This window comes from Camelus bactrianus, chromosome 3, assembly GCF_048773025.1.
Source record: "Camelus bactrianus isolate YW-2024 breed Bactrian camel chromosome 3, ASM4877302v1, whole genome shotgun sequence".
Taxonomy (NCBI): Eukaryota; Metazoa; Chordata; class Mammalia; order Artiodactyla; family Camelidae; genus Camelus; species Camelus bactrianus.
In genome coordinates this window covers 46,353,732-46,374,744 of record NC_133541.1, presented here as the reverse complement: position 1 = coordinate 46,374,744, position 21,013 = coordinate 46,353,732, and the positions used below count along the sequence as shown (strand labels likewise).

General features: G+C 39.3%; 1 protein-coding gene across 8 annotated transcripts in view; it reads right to left on the bottom strand.

Annotated features, from left to right (window-relative positions):
• The window catches only part of MAST4 (microtubule associated serine/threonine kinase family member 4), a 514,312-nt gene that overhangs the window by 216,961 nt on the left and 276,338 nt on the right, over nucleotides 1-21,013 (bottom strand). For 5 of the 8 annotated variants that reach the window (XM_074359140.1, XM_074359156.1, XM_074359144.1 and 2 more), the window contains one exon: nucleotides 13,877-13,912. The exons of the other annotated variants lie outside the window; for them this stretch is intronic. In XM_074359140.1, the coding sequence (XP_074215241.1) occupies nucleotides 13,877-13,912 (36 nt within the window). The remainder of the gene's footprint in view (nucleotides 1-13,876; nucleotides 13,913-21,013) is intronic. 8 annotated transcript variants of the gene reach the window in all.

Sequence of the window (21,013 nt, the reverse complement as noted above, 5' to 3'; positions counted from 1 at the left end):
TCAATATGATCTGAATATTTTTGGTGACAGAGGCCAGGGAGAGTATGGATAAATAAGACACAAATAATTTTCAAACTTTTTAGGTTGCTGCAGATTAACAACTGGAAGTTAATAAATGAAATCCAATGTAAAGTCATGCCTAATTCTATTTCACTTACAAATGGTAAGTATCACTTCATCAACAAAAGAAAACTGTTTGAATCCAAGTTAGCTGGGCTCCTGTACAGACCACACCATCCTCCAAGCCTTGCCCCCCCCAAATAAAATACATACATACATACATAAAGGAAAGAAGGTATTTATCCTAAAACAATGTAGAAATTCCTCTCCCACCACAAAAATCAAGATCCTGAAAAATGCCAACAAAGGGGAACCCACAATTGATAAAATCAATAGCTTGGGGGGAAAACAGTTATGGGAACTGAGGTTAAGAGTGAAATTTTCAGAGCCCTGGTAAATATGTAAAACCCCATAAAAATAAAATAAGGAAAATCATAACATTTTAGACACTTTTAAGGAAATACAAATGGATAGCATTAATTGCCTTTGAAGTTCCTCAAGTAGTAGATACTTTTTAGGATCTCACATCATTGTGCCTTTAAATGAGACACAGAAAATGACTTCCCTTTGTTACAGATAAAGAAAGTCCTAAGGAGCCATGTTTCCCTTAAATCTGGACCTCCATGAAATTTCCAGGGGCTAGCCAGTGCAGAGAAACAAAAATAATTCAAGGTGGATAAAGAGAGCTTTGGGATAACCTTTGTTTATCCTGCACAGCTACCTGGAGTGGGTGTCCCACTCAATACCAAGCACATAACTTCACTCCTGCCACACCAATTTTATAAATCTCAGCATCTCCTACCACGTGCAGTCCTCAAGTCAGCTCACTAACCCTCCTTTCTTCCCAATTCCTTACACTGGAGAATCAGATGCCAGAAAGATAGTGAATCCACATATAAAGGCAATTTTCTACTTATTCTGCTCCATACGTTCCTGAAACCATGTTAAAGAGTCAAATACATAATTAGGACATTTTTAAAATCCAAACTTCTGCATTATTCCTCATACAGTCCTCATTGATTTATTGCAAATCTGTCCCCATTCTTTAATTTTGTTCTTTTCATTCGCAGTCAAATACATACACCACTGGCCTAAGTACAATGAATGTCTGATTGAAACTCAGTAGTCCTTTTCAGAAAGACAAATAATTTCCCTCTGGTCTCAGCTGCATTAAGTTTATGAGAGTGACACTTAACGCTGACATCAGCATGTTCCTTTCTCTGCTTTCTAGTCAACTTTCTGGAACAATGGTAAAAAGCCATGAAGTACTCAAAACAGTGTCTAACTACCAAGATGGTGATGCTACTGAAGCTAAATGTTAGCTTGCAGAAAACGGTGACGACTAACACCATCTATGTTATAGGAAAGGGAGTTTTGAATAAATAAGGGAGCAGTTAAAGGGGGCACAGTCTTCTCTTCCACCTCACATAAAAGATGCTTTGGGGAAAAGATGTCACGGGGTCCCACAGACTAGTTCTTCTTTAGGTCTTAAGAAGAAATTCTCTTTTCTCCATTCTCCTTAAACCAATCTTTCCTTTCTGATACACTATATACTCTGAAGACCAATAACTGCAGTTCCTGTGGAGAGGGTCTCGGTGTCACTTAGGGTTACACATAGCTGCAGCTACATTTAATTGGAAACCCAAATATGCAGCTTAAACAAAATACCTTATTGTTCTCTCAGGTAAAAAAGGATCAGAAGCAGGAAGTCCAAGTGGTGTGGTGGCTACAAATTACCAGATTAAAACTACTTCTATTCTTCAGTTTTATTATCCTTAATAGTCTATCCTCATGTTCTACCTCATGGACCAATGTGGTTGCTGGAGCGCTCATCAACACAAACACATTCCACACAGGAAGAAGGAAGTAGAAGAAAAGAAAAAGGAGCCTCACCAGCTGTCTGTCCCCCAAGTAATTTCTGCTTAGATCTCATTGGCCAAAATGTAATGCCATGGCTATATACAGCTATGAGGGAAGGAGGCACGTAGACACAGTGACAAAAATCAGTTTTATCAGTAGAGCAGAAGGGAATTATGGATACTAGGCATACAGCTGGGTGGCTCTGCCAGTGCCCCAGCCAGTGTCAGTTCTGGACCGGAGTCCAGTTCCCAGGGGAATCCCTGAGGCACCTGAAGGTCCAGCCTTGTTCACCAGAGAGACATCGCTGACAAGTGGGGCGACAGCCTTCTGGCAGGGAAGAGCACCCCCGCTCAGAGTGCCCCTCTGCATCTTCCCACAAGCAGCCCCACGTGGTGGGGAGAAAGCTGCCGTGACCTCTAGTCCTGGGCAGCTCCCTCTCCCTGGCTCATCTCAACAGCACACTAAGCTGTGCTCTGAAGCTGCCTCTGTAAGATTAAGACACCAGATTGCATTTTCAGAGAAACAACGTTATAAACAGAGGGGGAGATTTCCAGGCTTATCCACAAAGGCCTATTTCACAGGTAATGTAGTAGAAACAGTATTTATTGGCCATCATCTAAAGTGGAATTGATGGGATTTCGATAGATTAGTCTTTGCTCTAATGAAGTATGCAAAAGAAGCTGGATGGAAGGAATAAGAAAGCAGTGGCAAGGAGCAACTCATGTTTCTTCCTGGCTTTGTTCTCTGGCAAATGCACCTCTCAACTGCTCTCTCCCCAACCAGGCACTTGTCTTATTCCTGTGCTTCTCCACAGTCCCTTCCCTGTCTGTCAGCAGGACCATGGAGCCCATTCAGAGGAATTCAGTGAGAAAAGGAGGGGACATTCCATGGACCACAACAAGCTCAGGCTGACAGGTGGAATCTACCTTCCAGATGTGAGCAGTGGGGATGGGGGCGGAGGGAGATTATGGATGAAACTGTGTCCCCTCAAGGATGGTGAAGTCCTGACCCCCAGGCCCTGCAAATATGACCTTATTTGGAAAGAGAATTTTGCTTATGACCAAGTTAAGATGAGGTCAATAGGGAGGGTCCTAATCCAATGTGACTATGTCCTTATAAAAGGGGGAATTTTGACACAGGGGAAATGCCACGTGAAGATGGAAGCAGACATGGAAGTGATGCATGTACAAGCCAAGGAACACCAAAGAGTGCCAGCAAACTGCTGGAAGCTGGGAGAAAGGCCCGGGACAGACTCTCCCTCACAACCCTCATGACAAGCCAGTTGTGCCAACACCTTGAGCTTGGACTCCTGCTTCTGGAACGAGAAGCTTCTGCGGTGGAAGCCACCCAGCTTGCAGCACTTTGTTCAGCAGCCTTAGCAGACTAACAGCCTGAGGCGGCTGGAGCATCGTCTCCCACCTTGGGCTCCGGCTGCGCAGGTCCCAGGGGTGGTTCCAGGAAAACTCCCTGACGGCTGGGGTGAGAGTGAGGGAAGCCGCAGGGCCTTCCCCTCAACTAGGATCATCCAACACTACAGTCAAGGTAAGGAGAAGTCAGGTGCTGCTGTCTCGGGTACGACGTTTCTAAGTCTGTGCACACGGCAGGACTGCATGGACAGGCAGCTGCCTCGGGCTTCAGGAGGGACAACTATGTGAGTGGGAGAAAAGGAGATGGAAATGTCGTTCTAGTGAAGGAGGCCAGAAAGAAAGGAAAATACCATATGACATCCCTTATATGTGGAATCTAAAAAAAGAAGAAAAACAAATGAACTTATTTACAAAACAGAAACAGACACACAGACATGGAAAACAAACTTATGGTTACTTGGGGGGAAGCAGGTGGGAAGGGATAAATTGGGGGTTGGGGATTTGCAGATACTACTTTATGTAAAATAGATAAACAACAAGTTTAAACCATAAAGCACAGGGAATTATATTCATTATCTTGTAGTAACCTATAATGAAAAGGAATATGAAAAAGAATATATGTATGTATGTATATGACTGAAATGTTATGCTGTACACCAGAAATTGATGCAACATTGTGAAGTGACTATACTTCAATAAAAAAAGGACCAAAAAAAAAAAGAGGCACTGTAATCACTCACTTCCGAGGACTCGGCAAGTTCAAATACCTAAGAGGGCTCTACTGGTCAGCATCTCTCACACACACTGTCCTCCTTCTGTAACGCCTCCCCCTTTTTTTCCCTCTCCTGGCCTTTCTGCACAGCATCTGTCTGGAAGACACTAGAAATGGAAGAGGCTGAAAAAGCTGATAAAGAAAGCTAATCCTTTTAATGATCAAAGTGGACTCCCCTCACTTCCATGCATATCCACACTCCATCTTTTATTGCTTTTAATAAAACATCTAGGAAGGGAGTAACAGAACAAAGCCCTCCATCTGTACATCAACGACCCAACTTGGGGAATCTCACACGCTGAAACCTCAGCCCCTCCCTGATCTCAGCTCCCCTCACTCTTCCCAGAGGGACGGCCAACATGATTTCTGGAGTTTCTTACTCTCATGCAAGTACGAAAGCCCTTACACGTTACTACCAAAACATCCCCCCGCCCCCAGAATGATGGTGCTCCCTGTCGCAGTCCCACTGGTTACTTTTTTTCTTAAACTCTGTCTCTTTCCTTTCTTTCCCTCATCCAGCAAAAGAATGACTGACAGAGATATGCAAACCATGAGAGTCATAACTGCAAATAGCTTAATTTATTCCTATCAATGAATATCTATTTCATTTACTGTGTTACCTGTTCCCTCCCCTCAATAAAGCTGTGATGCAGAGAATTCAAGCCAGACCAAAAGGAAATTCAGTTTGCATACTTCTCTATTTCTGGCACTTCTTAACTCTGATTGGCAAATGGAAGCCTCTTTCACCTAGATGTACAATTCTCTGACAAAAACCCACAATCAATGAATTAGAATTTAGGACAAGATTAAATTTAAATCACGCTCCTTTACATAGAGGACTGGAAGAACATGAAAGCACTGATCAGTAATAAATCCATCACTCTTATCTGTTATCATATTTCAAAAATTGCACTAGACTCAAATACATTAAGTGGATGATCCAGCATCTATCATCAAATTTGGGGCATGGCATATTCTTATTGAAAGCTGGAATAATTTAGTGTATGAATACAATAATTACTCAGTCAATTAATTAATGGTTTAGTCCATGAGAGTGTTAAATAGTAAGAGAGATACATGATTTTAAAACACCCACAAAAATATTTATGGAACAACTGTTACACTCCAGGCATGGTTCTAGGCACGAAGGATACAGCAGGGAATGAAACCCCCTGGCCATAGGGAACCTCCAATCCAGGAGGACAGCAGGTGCAAGGAACTCCGGGAAGCCCTCCCTGATCACTAAATCACTCTACAACTCACAACTTGGCTGCAGTGCAGCTTTCTGGGGCAATCTTACAAACTCCCAAGTGTTAAAAGCCAAACAAAGAAAATCTGTTCTATTCCCTAAATGAATATAGCATCTCTTTGTTGACTCCTGGAACCTATTAAAATGTGTTGTTTGGAGTGATTTCCCGCACACAAAAACTAAAAGCTTTTCTGAACCTAAACAAATATTGCCAACAGCTGTAGAAAAAATGTTAGCATTTGGAATTATATAAAACAAATCACTGAAAGCAAAGAAATGCCTCAGGGGCCCACACAACTACACACGACCATTAGGAACAGCCCAGTGCTCGGCTCTCCTGGCTGTTTCTGTCGGAAGACACGGAAAATTCTGTGGGCAAGCTGGACACTCAGCTCAAATACAACTGGTCAGCTCCAGCAAGCAGTCCCCAGCTGGCAAGATAAAGCACACCAAGAACCAACAATCAACAGGGAACAAGGACTTAGAAGAAACCCTGACAAGAAACACACTAACATGCTGCTGGGAGCTACCTCTGCACAGTGAGACTAAGGATGGAAACTTTTCTTCTTTACAGTTCTCTTTTTCTACGACGGAAATAACCAGGAAAAATGATTAATGCTTTCTGCTCTAACAATGCTCACAGTAACATAAAACGCTACCCCATTTCTTAAATGCTACCAGAGTATGACACTGAAAATACCCAAAGGAAAAATTACTCAACAGACATATGTGAAAGCTAAACTCTCTGCTTTCTAAATTATCTTTTAAGTGATGAGATGTAGGGTACTTTTGAATGCATTTTTTTTCCTGTTTACTAGTTATTCTACAATGATCCCCTGTGTGGACTGATAGAAGTATTATTTAAATTATTATTTTCTACAAAGACCAATTAGCTTTAACTAAGATACTATAAATTCTACATTATTACTTAAAAAATAGACCACAGTAATAGGGATATACATGTCAGTATATTCTCTAAAAACAAGTGTTGGAAATGCCTTCAGGATTGAATTATTTCCCTCTTTGAAAGGATCCTTGTAAGTTCAGAGAGGTCAAAACATACAAACTCTTCTGAAATTAGCTCTTTCCACAGAACACACGTCCCCGGTTCTCCATCTCTGCTACTCTGAGCAAATCAGCACCAAGTCTGATGAGTCAAGGAGACGACAACAGGGAGAAAATGAAGGGCGAGGTTTTTAAACCTCTGTCTTACGACTTACACTGCAGGATTAAAGTATTTCCTGATGACAGAAACACAGCTGATACCAGGCCAGCTACCTTCTTTACGATGGGCTATTAAAGTGCATCTTAAAATGAGCTTTTCCTTCCTTCTGCTCCAAACCCCATTTCTCCATAATCAAACGATAGGTTATGAAGTCAGAGAGCAATTTGTTACGTCTATGATTCCCTCTGCCTGCAAGGTCAAGTTTCATCAGCCCTCCTTGCTCCAAACAACTTGAAATATATGACTGTGTCCTTAGGTTAAGGTCAGTGCTCCAGGTTACAAATGGGCAGAGTGGCTTCTCTATGGGCAACACAAACAGCAAGAGCTTGTTGGGCATCCTCAGTACAGTCATTTACTCTGCAGAGAAGAGGGATGGGTAAGAGTCGCCCCCAGGTATGAAGCAATGAAGCTTGGAGGGTTTCCGGAGGATGCAGATCTAGGACCACAAAAGGAAGCCAGAAAGAGACAGTAAGTTGAAACACGTGAGCCACAACCTCAAAGCACCTACAACCCTCAAAGCACTTACTTCCCTCAGTGACCAGCTTCATTTCTTTTCGAGGCAGTTCTCCCAATGGCTGGCTAGAGAGATTTTTTTTTTCAGCCTTCATTTTGAAAGCTCCTGCTGCCAACACCTGTCTCCACTGTCACTGGCTGACCCCTAAATACGGGAGAGTGAGATTCCCCAATATTAACGGACCCCAAGAGAACAATTCTTTCTGCCAGGCTCACACCATGGGTAGGAAAGCCTTCAACTACCAGGCATTTCTTTTAATCAGTTACATTGCTTTGGGGCTCATTTTACAAAGCCATCTGGCTTTCCAGACATCAATGCAGGGACTATGAAAAACCCACTTTTTACTGTGGCCCCACAAAGGGGAGAAATCCACTTCAAAGAGTGTTAAGCTCCCAGGGTCCTGGTGTAGATAGAGCTCGCTCCAATTCTTCATTGTTCAGACATCCAAGGAGCCGAGCCATCTACGAGATAAAAGGAGTCCTCTGAAAGCACCATGTAAAGGAAAACGTCTGTTCAGTCACAGAGTTCCTACAAACGTTATCTCATGTCCCATGGCAGGGTGTCTAAGAAGATGAAAATGAAGGGGCTTTAGCAGACCTGGTGGAGACCCGGCCAGATAAAAGGGGAGTTGAGGGACAGGTGCCGTCCTAAATTGGAGACTGCTGAGGTGCCCTCCCTCCTATGAATATTCTCATTCTGACAAAATGTTCCCCACCTCAGGATGGCATTAAGGAGAAATGCTTTGACTTTTTTTCTCACTACTGAATACAACTGCAATTATATTTAAAATATCTCTACTTTCTGTTGCTTTGACAGGTTCGTTTTTGAAGTGTTCTATTCATACATTTCAATAGTCCTATCTCTGTCTAAGAGAGCGTAAGCTGGCTTTTAACAAATCTAATACTAGGAGAAGGGGCCAATGGTATTTTTTCCTTTCCTTTTCCTTTTTTTTTGCAAGTAGTGTTTTCATTCATTAGAATTTGCATGTTGGTAGAACTTACAAAACTCAAGGAGACTGACATGTAAATGTTTAGATGCATACAAATATTAAGGGGATTCATAACTAGAGGTCAAATTTAATGTCATTTTAAAAAGTCGCCCTTTGACATAACCTGGAAGTTAAATGCAGCTGGAGGTTTCATATCATCAACACTTACAGGTTTCTCAAGAGACAGCTACTCCTCTTCAAGGCACAATGAGGGTTACTGACTACTGACCCAGGGGCTTCATGAAAATAAATGGAGCAGGCTCCACGCAGTTTTTCCACATTTCTTGTATTGTTTTTACTTCTTTTTATTATTAAATCTTGATGAGTTGAGTTAGAGAAAAAGCTGCCAGGAGATTTCTAAGCCAGATGCCTGTTTAACTTCTGAGGACAAAGAGGGATTTCCTCCCTCCACTTTTTATTGCTATTTTTTTTTAAATGAAGTGTAGTGGCTGTGCAATATTATATAAGGTACAGGTGTACAATATAGTGATTCACAGCTTTTAAAGGTTATACTCCATTTATAGTTATTATAAAATATTGGTTCTGTTCCCGTGTTGTACAATATATCCTTGTAGCTTATTTTATACCTGAGTTCATACCTCTTACTTCCTATCCCTTATTGCCCCTCCTGCTTCCCTCTCCCCACTGATAATCACTAATTTGTTCTCTACGTCTGTGAGTTTGCTTCTTTTTTTGTTATATTCACTAGTTTGTTGTATTTTTTTAGATTCCAAACATAAGTGGTATCATACAGTATTTCTTTCTCTGCTTGACTTGTTTTACTTAGCTTATTACCCTCCAAGTCCATCCATGTTGCTAAAAATGGGACATAATTAAACTTCAAAGCTTTTGCACAGTAAAGAAAACCATCAACAAAACAAAAAGACAACCTACTGAATGGGAGAAAATATTTGCAAATGAGATGACTGATAAGGGATTAATATCCAACATATGTAAACAGCTCATACAACTCAACATCAAAAATACAAACAACCCAATTAAAAAATGAACAGAAGAACTGAACAGGCATTTTTCCAAAGAGGAAATGCAGGTAGCTAACAAGCACATGAAAAGATGCTTCACATCGCTAATCATCAGGGAAATGCAAATCAAAGCCATAAAGAGATATCACCTCACACCTGTCAGGAAGAATACAAATCACAAATGTTGGCGAGGATGTGGAGAAAGGGAACCCTCATACACTGCTGGCGGGAGTGTAAATTGGTGCAGCCACTATGGAAAACAGCATGGAGGCTCTTCAAAAACTAAAAACAGAGCTACCGTATGATCCAGCAATTCCACTCTTGGGTATAAATTTAAAAAAAAAAACACCAATTGGAAAAGATACATGCACCCCAATGTTAACAGCAGCACTGTTTACAATTGCCAAGACACAGAAGCAACCCAAGTATCCATCAACAGGTGAACAGATAAAGAAAATGTGATATATATATATATATATATATATATATATATATATATGCAATGGAATACTACTCAGCCATTAAAAAACAACACAAACCACATTTCTTAATAGCCAGAAGACCTGGCAGCAGGGGAAAAAAAATGAAAAAGCACTTAGGTCACAATTATGACTGATTTATAATTTCTGCAACAAGCCCAGGGACAGGGTGGGCCCTCACTCCAAAAGAACCACATCTTCTCTGGTAATACTGCACATTACCACCCACAGACCTTTAAAAGTAAAGCAACAGGGAAGTCTCATCCTTGCACTGGATCTGTCGCATCAGTGTTTTGTTCTAACTCCTACATGTAGGAGGCTTAGCATACTCTAGCGGTGGATTAAGGCAAAATAAAGATGGGATACTGGTGATATTCACTTTGAGACAATTTAAGATAGCATCAAACACACGAAGGCAGTATTTAATGAGGACAACATTTTAACAAGAACAAGAGCATAGTGTTACATTAGAACACTGTTAAGTGAAGTTACATATTACTAGTAGTGACCATTTGTAGGCAAGCTTTATGAGTCTTAAATTGGTAATTAATGTGTACAAAATATTTACTGTGATTCAGTTTTAATTTTTAGTTGTAAGACTTCTTTCATCTTTTCAAAGTACAACGTCACATAAGGTTGTTTTACTTCAGTTTGTTCTAGATTAAGAACACCTATGTATGAATTAAGGTGGGTTCCAGCTTCCCTTATCACATGAGGTCCAGAAATGATAACCTTGGCTTGAAGGAACATTGCTTTGAACATAATACCTGAAATATTTTTGGAGACACATCATTGTTTTTTGGTCAGCACAGTAATATTATCACTTGCTTAGTATCTTCATGTAAGTAGTGGGGGCTCAACATAACCTTCAGTTGATTCATTAAAATGAACACATATGGTTATTTTTACCCAAGGTTGCAGCATTGGGGCACTTCCTTCCTCATTCCTTAAGACCCATGAGCATTATTTTAATTATTCTAGTGCTTCTATCTTCCCAGTTTATCACTTCAAATCCTCTAATCACAGTGGCTTTTTGAATATGTTGATACACTTGCAGCAACTAGACTGTCTCTGGCTTCAAGAACAAAAACTCTGTTTATTGCCCATGGACTCTAATAAAGCCACCCCAACACCTGGTCACAAACGGTTGTTTATGTTTATTTATTTTACAAAAACAGAGAGGTTCTCTGTCCTAATTTAAACAATTCTATCTTCCAGAGTCTAGGATTGGGCAGCCTTGAGCAAGTTAAAGGCTTAAATATTTGGCAAATTATAAGAAAAACATTTCTTTATTATTAATCTTATGATACTCTTATTTGTTCTTTTTTTACTGTGACTTTAAGTTCTGATGATAGCCTACAAATATTTAAAAACTTTAAAAGTAACACTATAGAATTTACACACATGCAAAATTACATTTAAATATACTCTAATTATATCTTTTTTATTGAAGTATAACTGATTTATAATATTGTGTTAATTTCATGTGTAAAGTGATTCAGATTACATATACATATTCTTTTTCATATTTATTTCCATTATAAGTTATTTCAAGATATTGAATACAGTTCCTTGTGCTATATATACAGTGTGTTCTTGTTGTTTATCTGTTTTCTATATAGTATATATAGTAGTGTGTATCTGTTAATCCCAAACTCCTGCTTTATCCCTCCCCTCCATTTCCCTTTGATAACTGTAAGTTTGTTTTCTACATCTGTGAGTCTGTTTCTGTTTCACAAATACATTCACTTGTATTATTTTTTAGATTCCACATATAAGTGATATCATGTAATATTTCATAACAAATATCTTTTTATATTTATGTTTATCAACTTTGTCTATTTTGATGATGACTAAAACTTAACTGCAGGGAACACAATTTGAGTTGGTCAAAATACAGCTCATTTGGAAACATGGGAAATGTGATGTTTCCTTTTATTTGGTATAGTTCATATGATTTGTCATATTTAATATAACATGATTGATTCTTGGCTTTTGGCAGGCTCAGTTTATTCAACAGCTTGTAAGTACCATTTCCTCTGTCACTTAAACTTCCATACTGGCCAGCAGGAGCTCCTTGGTTCATCTGTCCTTCATAGTTCCAAACACTATCAAAAGCATCCCTGCTCATCAGGGGAAAAAATATCCCCCCCCTCCAAAAGTCAAAACAAAACAAAACAAAAAACTGTTCTGAAACCAACAAAATGTTCCCTATCCCAACCATGACATCTGGTTACGTCCCAGAAAGAATCCTGGTGTAGTGGAAAAGGTGGAAGCTAGGAAGCAGCTGTTCATCGTCTTATTTAGAACAAGGCAGAAAAATTACACTTGGTTTTGATTTAATAAAGATTGCAAGTTCGTATAGAAGATTCAAAGTGAACTCTAACTTTTCTAAGTCCTTTTTTAGTCTTGATGTGAATAATTTAGTTTCTCCCTCTTTTTAAAATTACCATCTTTAATATTTATACATATGCAAAAAATTCCCATACCAATCCATTTATTTGAATTATAATATCATTCAAAGTACTAAGAATCTCATTTTTTAAAACATAATTATATTTTTCCAAGTATATCATTCAATAATAATCACAATATATAATTTCATCATTTCCTTTTTGGCTATAGAACAAACTAATGGCTTTTTTTTTTTCTCCCTCTAATTAACCAAGTAAACATGTGTAGAACCTACATGGGAATGTTCCTTTACTTTCGTAAGCAAAATACAGACCTCATGAGTATTTGCAAATGTATTCATTTTTAAGATAATACTATTATTTTTAACCACAGGAAGTTTTAGTGTTTAGCTCCAATATTCTAAAAGTCTGTAGAAAATGCAAATGCAGGTATTTATCACATTAATATTAACAATTAAAGTTTTCAAAAAAAGCAATTAAGAATGTTAGTGAACACAATTAAGTTATATCACATTAACACATATTTAATGTTAAGAATGGTCAAAAACACACAATATTAGACAACTTTACTCCAAATTTTCAGTGTGAAAATTTCTTAAGTCAACATTGTTTAAGTTTTAGGAAAATGAAATCATAAGAGACTGATTGAAATCATAAAACACACAGTTTTTATGCACTCCAGTAACAGTTCTTTGTTCCCATTATCTACACACCCCTCAACCAATCCAGTTTATAGTTTGTTATATAAACAGAAATACAAATTATGTATAAGGTTACAGCCACTAAAAGCTTTAATCACTTTAGCTTTATTAAAATCTAATTTTTAGACAGATTAAAATATGCCATTCCTGTATCCCCATTTTTGCATCTTGGGGTAATTATCACAGAAACAAAGTAAAATCACATTTAAAGAATTAAAATTCACAGAAGAAATAACCTCAAGGTTATCAGTAAATATTTTCCAAAGAGATCCTCAAACTGAGAAATAAAAATTTTTGGTTCTATTTATATTACTATATTATATATTACATTCAAAACATTTACGATAAAAATCCTCAACTTTAAGTTTTAAAATTTAATTTAACCAGATCAGTATGAAACAAAAAATAAATGTCTAAAAACAATCATGAAAAGTATTAAAAGAAGTCCAGTGAGGGAGAACTTACCAGACATTACAACTCACTAGAAAGCCATTGAATTCAAAACAAAATGGTGATGGCACAGAAACAGACAGGGATCAGAACAGAGAGGCGAGAAATAGATACAGACGTATACGGCATCTTTATATTTGACAAGGGTAACATTTCAATCCCATGGGAAATAAAGTTTCTTGTAGTAACTAGGACTTAAGTAACTGGTTATCCATCTACAGTGATTTAAAAGAAAGAATCCAACTTTGTATCATCTATAATACTTAAAATGGGAGTAAGACTTTAATGTTTTTTTTAAATTCAGAAGAAAATTTACATGACCGTGGGACAGACAGTACCATCTAGCAAAACAGGTAACTCAGAAGCAATTAAAAAAAAAAAAAAAAGACAGACATACTTGATTAAATAATAAACAACAATTTCCTTGGTAAAAGATATCATACACAGAGACAAGAACTGTAAAGCTGTATTTGTACACATATAACAAAGGATTAACATTTCAAAAACACAACAAATAGCTCCCAGAAATTGTGAAAGAAAAAACACTACGAAGTAGAAAAAATGGGCAGTGGAAATGAATAGGAAATGAAGAAAAAAGAAATTCAAATGGACAATAAACATATGTAAATATATTCAACATCAGTGGCAGTGAAGAAAATGTAAATTAATGATCAGAGATAATAAGATTGGCAAGAATTAAAAGGAACAATGGTATCTAATGCTGGTGAGAATGTAGGAAGTGGGTACTCATGTGCAAACGTGATATACTCTTCCTTTGGGAAAAATAATGTATTAAAATCAAAAATACACATACCGTTTGACCAAGCAATTCCACTTCTGGGAATCTATCCTATAGGGAGAAAAAAAAGGACCAGTACGTAAGGACACAGGTACAAAGATTGCAGTATTGTTTGTTGTGGGGCAGAGGAGGAGCAGGGGATTGGAAGTAATGTGAATGTCCATTCATGGGGAAATGGTTAAATGAAATGTGGTCTATCTATAAAATAGAATATTAGGTATTATTAAAAAGAGTGGGGATAAATCTGTAGATACTGACTTAGAAGGTTGATAAAGTAAGCAAAGCAAATTCAAGAGCTATAATCCCATTATAACAACCACACCAAAACAATGAATGTGAATGCACTCATATGTACATGGAATAAGGAACAGAAGAACACAGACCAAACTGACAATGGCCACCTAGGGTTGTGAGTGGAAACAGAGGCTGGAAGGGATGGGGATAATTTACTTCTTTTTAGTGTATCTTTGTGCTATTTCACTAGTTACTATGAGCCTTATATTAATTTTAGAACTTTCACAAATATTCTTAAGGAAAAAACATTAGCTTTTATTAGTAGTAGAAAAGCAGTAGTACTTCTAGACATTCATCTTTAATAAAATAGTAGCAATTAAACAAATATTCCCTCCTCTGCTTACGCTAGTCACCAAAGAGTTTTTTTTGATTGCTTGCCCAATATCCATTCCACCTCTCTGCCATATGTGTATCAGCCATGTGGTTTGGGTGTGATTGACTCCACCCCATTCTCAGGGACTTCTGAATGGTCTATGCTAATTCTGTCCACCAAAAATGCAATTTGAAGCCACCTATACAATTTTAAATTTTCTAGTATTCACATTAAAAAAAATTAAAAGCAGGTGAAAGCAATTTTAATGACGTATTTATATTCTGACCCAATATATCCCAAAACACTGTCATTTCCCATGCAATTAATATATAAATTATTAATAGGTATTTCACATTTTTTCATATCTCAATTGGGACTAGCTACATTTTAAGAGCTCAGTAGCCACATGTGGCCAGTGGTTACCATACTGGACAGCACCAGTCTGAGCTAATGAGAGTAATGCTATAACTATTACCATATTCAACAGTGGACACAACACCTAAGAAGGCCCAATAGAAGAGAAACCCCGTAATGGTAGGATTATGATGAGAAGAACCAAGAAAAAAGTAACCATAACCACCCCCCCCAAAAAAAATAAAAACTGCTGGCAGCCAACTATGAGCTAGGAAGGGAGCCTGCACTGGGATGAAGGAAAAACTGGATTCTGGTGTCAATACTGAACCTCTGGATCACACCCTGCAAGAAGTCTGGCCTTCCTAGTTACATTAGCTGGTCAATTTCCTGTATTTTTTTCAGCCACTTTGAGTGAGGTTTCCTATTACTTGCAACGAAAAGTATCCCAACTGATAAACTCATCCATGGGCAATGCCATATCTAAACAAATACGTTCTTCTTAAGTGAATTAATTCAAATGTTCAACATTTCTTGCATTTATTTGTACTCAAAGTACGCTTTTGTTAAACTATGCTAATTTGGTAATACTTTTATGCATCTTCTGAAAGCATGCCCAGAGAAGATTTCCAAAGACTAATTCCTGATCATGCAGAGTCACTTTTCACAGTCATCACACAAAAGAGTATTTCTCTTCAAGACAATACAGACATGAGGCATCAGAGGAATCAATCAGCTCCACTCTCATTCCACCCTCTTTTCTGGTCCTCCCCTTCTAGACCAGTGTTCCCCACCTTTGGCACTGTTAACATATTGGGTAGGTAAGTCATCATTGGAGGTGTGCGTCTTCCTGTACACTGAAGGATGCTTAGCTGAATCTCTGGCCTCTCTTTACCCATGAGATAATAGATGAAACCCCACCCCTTCCAGTAGTTGTAACAATCAAACATGTCTCCAGACACTGTCAAATGTCCCTTTAAGGGACAAAAATCACCTCTGGTTGAGGACCACGGTTCTAGACCAACTATCAGTTCTAATGTACAACTGACCTTTGTTTTCTGATGACACGACTCCTCTCTGTGTGTTCCCTGCATCCTAATCTTTGCAGGCCTTGTCTTCTCCTCCTCTAGACATGAATACGTGAACCTTATCTGGCCACGCTCTTCCTCCTACTCTTCCTGACTACACTGACCGGGAGCTCTCCACTGCTGTTCTTCTTTCCAGAAGAAACGTAGCTAGTCCCCTCTGACTTCAGCTTGAAATCACTACCTGAGCTGCTCCCTGAATCACTCACCCAATCATTTCTCATGGGCTTCTCTGAGGGGTATTTGCTCGTTTTTGGTCACTCATTCCTCAATTTCGTTTGCCCCGGCTGGATCACCCATCTCCTCCATCAGTATACCATCCTAGTCTCTCCATACTGCATCAGCTCACACGTTATTCTCCCTAATACATCCCTAAGACCAAAGTTTCATTATAGCCACTGGAAAATTCTTCATAGCTTCTCAAATTGATCTATAGGTACAATGCAATTTTGATTAAAAAATCTCCACAGGCCTCTTTGGGTAGAAATTGACAAACTGATTCCAAAATTAAAGAATGTAGACTAGTCAAAACAATTTTTTTTAAGAAAATGAAGTTGGAGGACCAACACTATCTGATAGCTAAACTTATCATAAAGCTACAATAATCAAATCAATGTGGTATTGACATAAAGACAGTCAAATAAGTCCATGAAACAGGAAGTCTGTAGATAGACACACATATATAGACAACCAATTTTCAACAAAACCATAAGGAAATTCAGGGAAGAAAGGACAATTGTTCAACAGATGGTGCTGGGTCAATTAGATACCTGTATGCAAGAACAAACTTTGACCCACACTTTACCCACAAACAAACCTAACTCAAATGGATGTAGAAGTGAAAATATAAAATATAAAATTATAAATCTTCTGGGAAAAACAGAACAAGAATGAAGAAAACCTCTGTGATCTGGAATTAGGCAAACCTGGCTTCACCAAAGCCAGGACCACTTAAATAACAAATTGATAATTCAGACTTCATCAAAATTAATAACTTCTGCTCTTTAAGAGATGCTGTAAAGAGACTGAAAACATAAGCCATGAGCTGGGAGAAAATTTACCAATCATGTATAGCAGTTTTATTTATAATGGCCCAAAACTATAAGTGATCCAAATGCCCATCAACTAGTAGATGGATAAGCAAAGTATGGTATATTCATTCAATAGGATATTACTCAGAAACAAAAAGGAATGAACTCTTAACATAAACTACAACATAGATGAAGCTCAAAATAACTATGCTGAGTGAAAGAAACCAGACCAAAAAAAAAAAAAAAAGTACAAACAGTACTTTAGAAAATGCAAACTAATCTTTAGGGATGGCAAGTATTTAAGTGCCTGATTAGGCATGTGGGGGTGGGAGGAGGAAGCAAGTACAAATCGGTAAGAGGGAACTTCTGGAGGAAACAGGTAATTCATTACCTTGATTGTGGTGGTGGCTTCACAGGTATATACGTACGTCAATTTATGAAGTTGTGTGTTTTAAATTAAGTGCAGTTTATTGTGTGCCAATTACGCTTCAATCAAGCTTTTTTTTTTTTTTTTTTTTTAATAAAGGGGAGAGGGAAGCACTGTTCACTGTTGGAGAAAACGTTAACCGCTAGACCATGCAGGGCTCCACTGTTCTTACAGCTGAAACTGGTTGATGCCAAATGGGATTTCATGAGAGAAGCTGCTTTGTTTTTGTTTAGTTTTGTTGTTTTAAATTCTGCTGTGGGTTAATACAACTAGAATTCCCAGTTCCTAGGTACTTAACAAAACACAGCCTGGGTGATGTTAAACAGTAGCTGAAAGGTGTGTGCTGGGTGGGAAGAGACTACAAAGAGCCTCAAGAAGTACACATTTAAAGTATGTTTGCTTTAATTCTCCTTTTAAGTGTCTCCCAAGATAACTACCACTATCACCAACCCCTGCTGTGGTCTTAAGGATATGTCTGACCAACATCTTTCATTAAAAAAAAAATTAGAATAGAGCTAAGCAGTCTGAATTCTCAAAGATAATAATTAAGTAATGTGCTTTTAAGCAGATGTTTCATGACAGTATTTTTCCCCATGATTCTATCAGAATCAAGTGCATTTACATACAAATTGGTAATACCTGAGAATCCCACCTAAAAAAGCCACCATTGTTCCCCTAAGACACAAAACCATGGACCGATCTATCAACTCCATTTCAGTTTATGATGTCAAGTGCATTTTAGAAATATACTCCACGGCTTCCAAAGGCTTCTTTAATCCATAAGGACTGGTTTTAGTGTTTAAACTGATTCACCCTAGACATGAAAAAACCTTCTGCTGCTTCTCCCAGGTAATTGATTCTTGATTTGTTGAGATACTAAACACTAGGCTTTATGCCCTGAAATACCAAACCCCCAGTGAACTCACTCATTGCCCCACACAGAGCAAATCCTATTTAGTGTTGCAGCAGAGAGGCCAAGGGAAGCTGAGAAAGCAGACTACTCCCCTGCTCTGCCCTGTTGCCAGCAGAGGGGGAAGGTCCCCTCTGTCCCTGCAGTAAGCATCGTTTGTCCCACAATAGCTACATGAGGATGTCAGACGGTGCCCTCTGCAGTTTTTGAAAAATAAGAATACAAACTGTCGACTGAAATAAATGTGCAGCCTAAAAGTTAAGCGTTATGTTTTATTTGGCAGGAGGACTCAAGCCGGGATGACAGCCTCTCAGATGGCTCTGAGGGACTGCTCCGAAGAGGTAGAGGAGGAGCTAGGATATATAGGAGCTTTACAACAAAGCTGTAAACAAGTAGTTGGAACAATAAAAGATTGCTTGTTATCTAAAGAAAATCAGGCATCTCAAGTTAAAGAATTTAGTGCTTTTCTATGTATGGGAGGAGGCAAACATTTGGGCTCACTGAATTCATTCCTTTGACAAGCACCTAGCTATCTAGGGCCAGTATTCTGTCCTTTCTTATTCTGAGTCCGCTCAGAGTGCTCCATTGAGAGTGGCTGCAGAGGCTGGGCTGCAGGCCTGTCCTCACTGGGGGGTGGCGGCGGGGGTGGCGGCAGCCGCTGATGACTTGGTTTCAGCATTCTTTGTTTACTGATATGGTTGCAGTATTTTCACTCACACTGCAGTATTTTCGTTCACAGGTGCATGCTTGGCATGGGTGAGGTCCCAGGTTCAATCCCTGGTACCTCCATTAAATAAATAATCAAATAAATGAATCTAATTACCGCCCCCTCCACCCAAAAAAAACTTTTTTCCTCTCATGGAGTTGTGTTTACGGGACTAACTGCATAGAATTTCCTCATGGCACTGGTCAAAAGCTACCTGAGGATGTGTGAGGTGAAGCAGAGCCAGAAGGCCATTGGGGAGGGGTACAGCTGCTGGCATGTTCCACAGGCACGTCATATGTTCCAATACAGAAGCAGGGCGAAGTCCTCCACCTCCTCCCAGGAGAGGGGCTTTATATAACAACATCTTAAAAGACAACGCATCTGTATTCAGATGAAAGAAACGACCACCAGAAGTCTCAGACAGTGAGGCTTCTATTGAAGAAAAGGAGAAGATAATCCTAAAATTCTTTTCCCCCAGCCGCATAGGTCTGCCTATTGGCAGCTGCAAAGAGTAAAAGAGCGAGGTGTCTAATTCTCAGGAGTCCAAATGGCAGAGGGAAAGGTCAATATCCTAAGGAGAAACACCAGGACACAAGCAAAATCTCCCAGGTTCCCCTCCACGTGCCCCTCAGAGGCCTGACTTACTACAGCATAAGGGGTCAGGGGAACAGGAGGGAATGCAGCCACCCTGCTCCCACGTCTCATCGGATAATGGTCACATTTGGGGCCTGCCAGCTACTACAGGGGGACTGTCACACCCCACCAGCGTAGCCATCACCCGTCTCATGACTAGTCTCAGTAAACTCAGTGTCCTGCTAGTGCTGCTAGGTAACTTAAGGCTTTCCCTTTGGTTGCCATGCTAAGTGTAAACTCTTAAGAAGCGTTTGAGGCCATGCTTTCCAAATTGTTCAAAGAAACCATGACAAGCATGGTGAAGACAAGTGCACTCTGTCAAGTCTACTTTATGCGACCCTCACTGTGGAAGTCGAGGCCGAAATTCATGTCTTTATAGAACAAAACGCACCCACAGCTTTGCTGATTATCTCTTTCTAACTCAAGTGTATCACCCTGAAGGAGGAAAGGTTGCTTTCCAGCCTCTGGTGGGTGGGAACTCTAAATTCTGGCCACAGTTCACTGTCAAGAAACAATCCTAGCACAAGTACATCTCAAATCCTCCGAGCTGTTAGCTCCTCACTTATCCGACAAAGATACTTAGAATTGGTTTCCTGTTAAGGCTTCTTCCAGCTCTCAAATCCTAAGATTACACTTTTCCATATGGACATCTGTGATACCCCAATACCTGCCTGACTCAACATGGTTTTGAGAAGTAGTCTGTATACCAGGCTGGGAAAGGTGGGCAGGTTTCAAGGGATGGATTATTCTGGAAGAGGGGCCACTGAGCACAAGGAGTTCCCTCATGGCTTGAAGCTACAGAGCCAGAACGTGTGTGGGGTCTATCTCCATCACACGCCTAGAAACGTGTCACCAGTGTTGACCATGGAGGGACACAAGGCAAGATCGGCCCAGGAATGTGGGGTCAGCTGTCCCCTTTAACACCTCTCCGTTGACAGAAGGGTTGGTAAACAAAGCTGCCCCCAGAATACACTACTCAAAAATGATCTGGCTTTAATGGACCATCCTCAGCCTACTTGGCAGTCTTTTGCCTAACTCTATAGGACAAAAATAAGTGATGGCAGTAGGGGAAAGAGGGTTTAATTCCATTGTTATTATTATTTTTAACAAAACACTTACATAGAACTTACTGCATGCCAGGCACTGTTATAAACGTTTTACAAGTATTAACTCATTTTATCCTCAAAACACTCCAGGATAGAAGAGTACACCCATTTTTACAGATGAGGAAACTTAAGATACACGGAGGCTAAGTAACCATCTGCGGGTCACACAGCTGGTTAAACGGCAGAAGTAGGATTGACCCCAGGCAGCGTGGCTCTGAAACGCCTATTGAGCAACAGATTTGAGAAGGCGTCTTTGAATGAGAGAGCATAGGCACCCGCCTTGCTCCGTGGGCCAC